The following is a 6,654-nucleotide window of genomic DNA, read 5'->3' on the forward strand; positions in this document are numbered from 1 at the left end:
ACAACTGACATGAGGACGTGAGATGTTTTCCTAAAAGCCTATAAATCTTGAATAATCAGAGAAAAACGCCAGACAAACGGAAGTTTAGAGATATTCTGAAAAGTATGTGACTGGTGCTTCTCACACACATCAAGTTCATGCAAAACTGCAAAACACTGAGAAACGGACTCAGAGAAAAAGAAAGACGTGTCTTGAGAGACACATTGACAAATTAAAATGTAGTATCCTGGGCAGAATCCTGGAAGAGGAGGGAAAAAAAACATTAGTGTGAAAACTGGCGAAATGCAAATAAAGTTTACAGTTTAATTTCCAGTATGATATCCATGTTGATGTCTGTCTTCTGAGATGTGTTGTAGGAATGTAAACCATTAACCACAGGGAAAACAGGTGAGAAGACTACATAAACTTTCTACATCACCTTTGCTACACTCCTGCACATTTAATTTTATTTCAAAATAAAAATTTACATTAAAATTGCAACCACTTATAATTTAGTGATAGATAGTTACACTAACTTATTTCCATGTTTGAGTTAACGCTACCTTTTTAAAAAGAAATACTACCTTTTTCTTTTCAATATGTCCATTTTGCCCTGTTGGTGATTTCAAAAGCAGTAAAACTCATTAACAAAACATTGAATAGATTCATGTCTTTGGATCTAGTTTTCTACTAATTTCTAGTTTTCTACTAATCTCAGCTTGATAAAACTTTCTCCATAAGCCTGTCTCCTCACATTCAAAGTTCAGGAATCCCCCCTTAAATCTGTCTCTTATCCACCAGCCAATTGGCACCAAGTCCTAGTCCAGAGCAATCTACCTTCTAAAGGTCATGAAAATCAATTCATTTTTATCACAGACATAAAATGTCCCTTGAATGTTTGCTTCCACCTATATTATCTTTATATATCAGCTAACATATTGTCCCGTGTTCTCTTTTATCCCCTGAAGTTTGCTATTCTATGTTTAATGGACAGGATTTTTTAATACGCTCATCTTAATACACATTTCCTTATTTTGAACAACTGGCATTTCTCCAAGGATGTAAGGCGCAATATTCACAACTTGACTCTCACTGTCCATAGTAACTAACAGCTAATTTTCCCTCCAGCTTCACCTCAGGCCACTTGCATTGCAACACAGGGACAGTGAAGCCTCTACTTTGAAATTCTTGAAGGTACGTCCCACATGCTGTTCCTTTTAAATTTATAAATTAAAAAAAAATTATAAAGATTTTATTTATTTTTAGACAGAGAAGAAGGGAGAAAAACATCACTATGGTTGCCTCTCACATGCCCCCTATTGGGGACTTGGCCCCCAACCCAGGCATGTGCCCTGACTGAGAATCAAACTGGTGACCCTTTGGTTTGCAGGCCAGTGTTTAATCCACTGAGTCATACCAGCCAGGTCTAAATTTATAAATTCTTGTTCAATTTATCACTGAGTTTATCTATTCTTCTCCCCTGTTTGTTCAGCATTTTTATAACCAGGATTTGGAACTGCATTATCTAGTAGATCGCTTGTCTCCATCACACACAGTTCCTTTCCTGGAACTTTGTCCTGTTCTTTCGTTAGGAACATATTCCTCTGTCTCCTCATTCTGGCTGTCCCTACAAGTTCATGTTCATGAATTAGGCAAAACAGCAACCACTCCACCACGAAAGAGTGGCCTTGTGTGGGAGCTTCCTCTTTGCTGATTTTGTGTGCCAGTTGTCTTAGGCAGGCCAGCTGGTACTGGAATGGGCATGGGCCATGGGGCATCCCAAGGGCAAGCTGCAGTGGGGCCACCTTGTAAGGCTTCTTGAAACTGCATCTGGAGTGGGTATGAGACATGGGGAGCTTTGTGGGCAAGCTGTGCCTGGGCTGCCTCGGCTGTGCTGATAGGGTTGTGGGGGCCATAGTTTGAGCAAACTTAGAACATGGGGCATTTGGGATGTAAGCCACAGTAGGGCCATTTGAGCAGCTGGACTTAATAGATATTTACAGATCATTTCACCAAAAATAAAAACAGCAGAATACACATTCTTTTCAAGTGTACAAAGAACACTTTTCAGCATAGACCACATGTTGGGCCATGGAAAAGTGTCAATAAATTTGAGAAGACTGAAATAATGTCAAACATTTTCTCCAGTCACAATGGTATAAAACTATAAATGATTTACAAAATCTAAAAAAGACACAAACTTGAAGGCTGAACAACATTCTACTAAAATAATCAATAGGTTAACAAATCAAAATACAAATCACACATTTTTAGAAAAATGAGAATGGAAACAAAACAATCCATAATCTATGACACAGCAAAGCTGCTCTGCTGATTTTTCCACTGCACTTTAATATTCTAAAAATCTATTGAGATATGATTGGGTTTAATTGAATCACATCTTTTGTCAGAATTGAATGTTTATGCTCTTTCCAACTAAGAATATATGTCAATCTCCTTTTATTTAAATGCCCTGCCATGTCCATTTAGTATAGTATTTCTTCATAAAGCTTCAGAAACATTTTTGTAGATTTATTATGTGGAACTACTTTATCTAGGCAGGTATCTTCTTCTTTTTTTAATTTTATTTATTGATTTTAGAGAGAGAAAGAGAAACATCAATTTGTTGTTCCACTTTTCTATGCATTCATTGGTTGATTCTTGCACGTGCCCCAACTGGGGATCAAACCCACAGCCCTGGTGTATTGGGGCGGTGCTCTAACCAACTGAACTCCCCGGCCAGGGCCAGAGGGTATTTTCAATAATCATTTTTTTGTCTCCTAAATTTCATTATCCCATGTTTAATGGACAATATGTTAACATAATCATCTTTCCTGATACCCATTTTCTCATTTTGAACAACCATTACTTCTCTAAGAACGTAAGGCGCCATATTCACACTTGGCTGTCATTGTCCCTAATAACTAACACCTAATTTTCCCTCCGGCTTCAACTAAACCACTTGCATGAAAACCGAGGGACACTGAAGCCTCTACCCTGAGATTCTTGGAGACACAGCCCACATGAAGCTCCTTCTCAAGGCACTGCTCTTACTACCACATGGCCAGTAAATCTTGGGGACATTGATGTGTTGCACTAAAGATTACGCACTGAAAGCCATTTCCCATAGCTCTATATTATTTCAGGACTGTTTTATTGTTCATTGGACTCTGAACTTGACTACAACCACTATTAAAATATAATCACAAGTGCTTACATAATAATTACTAGAATGTAATAAAACAAGATTTCTTTTATTATTATTCACTATTTATTTTTGCAGCAGAATCTCTGTCTTATTCAAAACTCCATAGGCAATGAGACTGGCTCCAATTTTGCTCGAGCCTCCTTGCATGAAGAGTACATACGTGACTGGACACAGTGACAAGCAGACAGCTTATGCTATTCTGAAGGGATGCGGCAATTGTTTACATCTCTGAGTGCACACAAGGAAGAATCTGGACACACGCCGGTCACAACTCAAGAGGACAAAGGGGCTGACAGTTGGGAAACATGCATTGATTAGGGCAGAGATATTCATCAGCCACCAAGTGGTCTTATGAGAGAGAGCAAAATAAATGTGAACAATGAAAGAGAAGGCATAAAAAAATACAAAAGTGGTCACCAGGACAAGGATGCTCTGGGCAGCTCTGACCTCAGGGGAGGATCTGGGGGACACTTTGGTCCCATGAATGTGTTGGACCCGCTGCTTGTGTCTGCACAGAATGGAAACCATGGTCCCACTGGCCCAAGCTGTGAGTCCTAAACACAAAATATCATGAGTGGATGTCAATATTATATATAGTGAGTCTGTGTCTTTTGCATGAAGTTCAAAAACACAGTATCCGAAGTCCAGAGTTTTTGAGAGGCTTTTGTTGTTACACTTGTCAGTTACGTCCTCAGGAACCCTAATTGGTAGCAATATGTTCAGGATCCAGCAGAGCATATTGGAGGGGCCAATGTATTTGGCAGCTTTTGCTTTAAGCTCTGCCCACCTGGAGTTCATGGGGCTGATGGTGATGGCCTGGAAGATACTCAGGAGGCAGGTGTTGCCCATGGTCATACCCCTGGCTAGTCTGTGAACATAAAAAACAAGTTTGCAACCAAAATCACTGAGAATATGTGTCCACCCTAACGCTGCCATTGTCTCTGGAATTCCTCTTGAGAGAATGACTAAGGAGTTGGTTAAACTCAGGTGCCTGAGAATCAAATCTGTGGTCTTTGACCTGTATCCACTGAGGTAAAGGGACATGTGATGATATAAGAGTGACAAATTCCCCAGGATTCCAATGAGCATCTGAAACAGGAAGATCATTGCATATTTCAAATCCAGCGAGGCCATTCTTTTATTTCCCAGGGTTCAGTGTTCACATTCATAAAGAGAGTATTCTGCATAAAAACAAGACTGTAGGCTAACTGTATATCTACAAGAGTTTGAGTTAAGACCTAATAGTATTCTCCTTTTCCAGACAAGGAGAATTTGACTAAAAAGAGGTTATATGACTCATTTAAATATTGGAATAGTCAGGAGTTGAACCTAGGTAGCCTGATTGCAGTAACATCAGTGTTTACCAGTGTGCTATGCTCTCCTAGCTAACCGATTTTGTGTTTGAAAAAGTCCAGATACTTGCATACATTGCCATATTTGAGATTCATTTCACGTTTGATGATGTCCTTTTTTCATTTCTGTTAAAGTATTTATTCTGTTGCTCAGTATCACTTGTGAATGAAAAAGACACAGTCTTAATAAAATGTAGATGCAGCCCTGGCCAGTGTGGCTCAGTTGGTCGGAGTGCCATCCCGTAAACTGAAAGGTTGTGGGTTTGAGTCCCGATCAGGGCACATACCTAGGTTGCCAGTGCAGTCCCTGGTCCGGGTGTGTGAGGGAGGCAACTTATCAATGTTTCTCCACATCGATGTCTTTCTCTCTCTCTCCCCTTCCTCTCTCGGGAATCTAAAAAAAAAAAAAAGTAGATGCACCCAATATTTTTATGAACAAATTGGGTTTCCTGATGTGGACCCATGTTAGCAGAGTCCCAGAAATAATCACACGGCACCCACTACAGAAATTATTGTATAAATTTCACTTTGCCCTAAAATGGGGGATTTGTAATTTAAATAAGAGGTGTAAAATAAAGGTAGGACCGATTATTGTGTAGAGAGTACGCAATTATTTGCTTATTATTTTGAAAGAACAATTGAAACTAAGTAATATGTTAATTGAGCAATAAAAAAAAGTCTAAACAAGTATGCACTTTGGTATTTCAAGGCCTAATATCTTGGGCGTCAAATCAGTAGAAAGAGAAGAAACAAGAGGGTGAGCCTGAATATGATGTTAGTATATTGAAAACCAGACAAAATATCAGAAGACACATTTGAGCCTAAAAACCGCTGAAGCTCTTAGTCTGCTATCCAAATTCTTCACATGTGAAGTTACCTTTTCCTGAAAGTCTTTCTTCCAAACATCACAAAAAAGAAAAAATTTGTCCCACCTCGATCAATGGATTGTAAGTATAATACATTCAGGAGAGACATAATTACTAAATCTATTAGACATATCAAGCCTAAATAAGACAAAAATTAATATAATTCAGCAAATGACACTCACATTATTTACATTGAGGTATAAATTTTGCAATTATGTACATCAAATTTACTAACACCTGAACAGAACTTGAGACAACTATACTAATCATATAAATTTCTCTGTGATTTGATAAAGCACACTAATTTCTGAATTATAGTTTTAATGGTCATAAAAATCAGAATTCATTACTTCGTGGGACAACCTCTAAAAATTGCCATTAAGGAGGGAACATTAAAGAACACTGGGGGCAGTTAGAGATGGGCGCAGGGTGTCCAGCCTCCAGTCTCTCTCTATCAGCTCAGCCTATGCCTTAGGAATTATGGCTCCTTCCTGTGTAGCTCTGATGCTCGACCAATTTCTACCCACAGAAAAAACCCTTTTCCAGACGTGAAGGCCAACGCAGACACAGATTCCAACACAGCTCCTTCCCTTATGGATGGTATTGCTCCACAGAATTGCTGGCATTGCTCAGATTGACACAGAAACTACTCACCCCAGTCTTCTCTGCCACCAGCCTGGGCAGCTCAGGGTGACAGTCAGGACATCCAGTTTGTGTGGGGGGAGACAGCTCAGGCTGAGATAAGGCTCCATGACTCTGTGATCTCACCTCCCCACGGAAATGCAATTACCACTTCAGTTGTATCTCCGGTGACACTGCACAAGGGGCCAGTTGAGACTACTTCTAAAAACTTTCTGCCAGTTCCCAATTCCCAGAAACAATTACAAGTGTCTAGCGAGGCTCTGCAGAGAGTCAGGACTCCTGTGTGGGAGCAACTTCTTTTCTATGCCCCCTGGAGGCAGACAGGGTCCCCAGCAGCAGAAGCAGGAAATGTTCAGATCTGACAGGGCAGGGGATGGCAGTGAGTGACTCTGTACCACTGGACTCTGTGCTTCCCTAAAAAGTTCACGATTCCTCCAAATATTTGTCTATTGATGTCTGGACTAAGAACTAGAAAACAAGGAAGGTTATGAGCAGAGAGATGGAAGGATTCAAGGACCTAAGCTGGATTTCTAAAGAAAGAAGAGTGAAATTTTTAAAAAATGAGACCATATTTTAGAATCCATGTAAGCTTTGTGTAACTCAGTGC

At 39.7% G+C, this 6,654-nt stretch overlaps 1 protein-coding gene across 1 annotated transcript; it reads right to left on the bottom strand.

Annotated features, from left to right (window-relative positions):
* Positions 1–3,247: 3,247 nt before the first annotated feature.
* On the bottom strand, positions 3,248–6,115 carry LOC123478519 (vomeronasal type-1 receptor 2). The gene is made up of 2 exons (XM_045186465.2): positions 6,060–6,115; positions 3,248–4,933 (listed from the first exon to the last, which is right to left on the bottom strand). The coding sequence occupies exon 2, from the start codon at positions 4,319–4,321 to the stop codon at positions 3,377–3,379; it is 945 nt and encodes a 314-aa protein (XP_045042400.2). The 5' UTR covers positions 4,322–4,933; positions 6,060–6,115; the 3' UTR covers positions 3,248–3,376.
* Positions 6,116–6,654: the final 539 nt, after the last annotated feature.

Source organism: Desmodus rotundus, chromosome 12, assembly GCF_022682495.2.
Source record: "Desmodus rotundus isolate HL8 chromosome 12, HLdesRot8A.1, whole genome shotgun sequence".
NCBI classification, from domain to species: domain Eukaryota; kingdom Metazoa; phylum Chordata; class Mammalia; order Chiroptera; family Phyllostomidae; genus Desmodus; species Desmodus rotundus.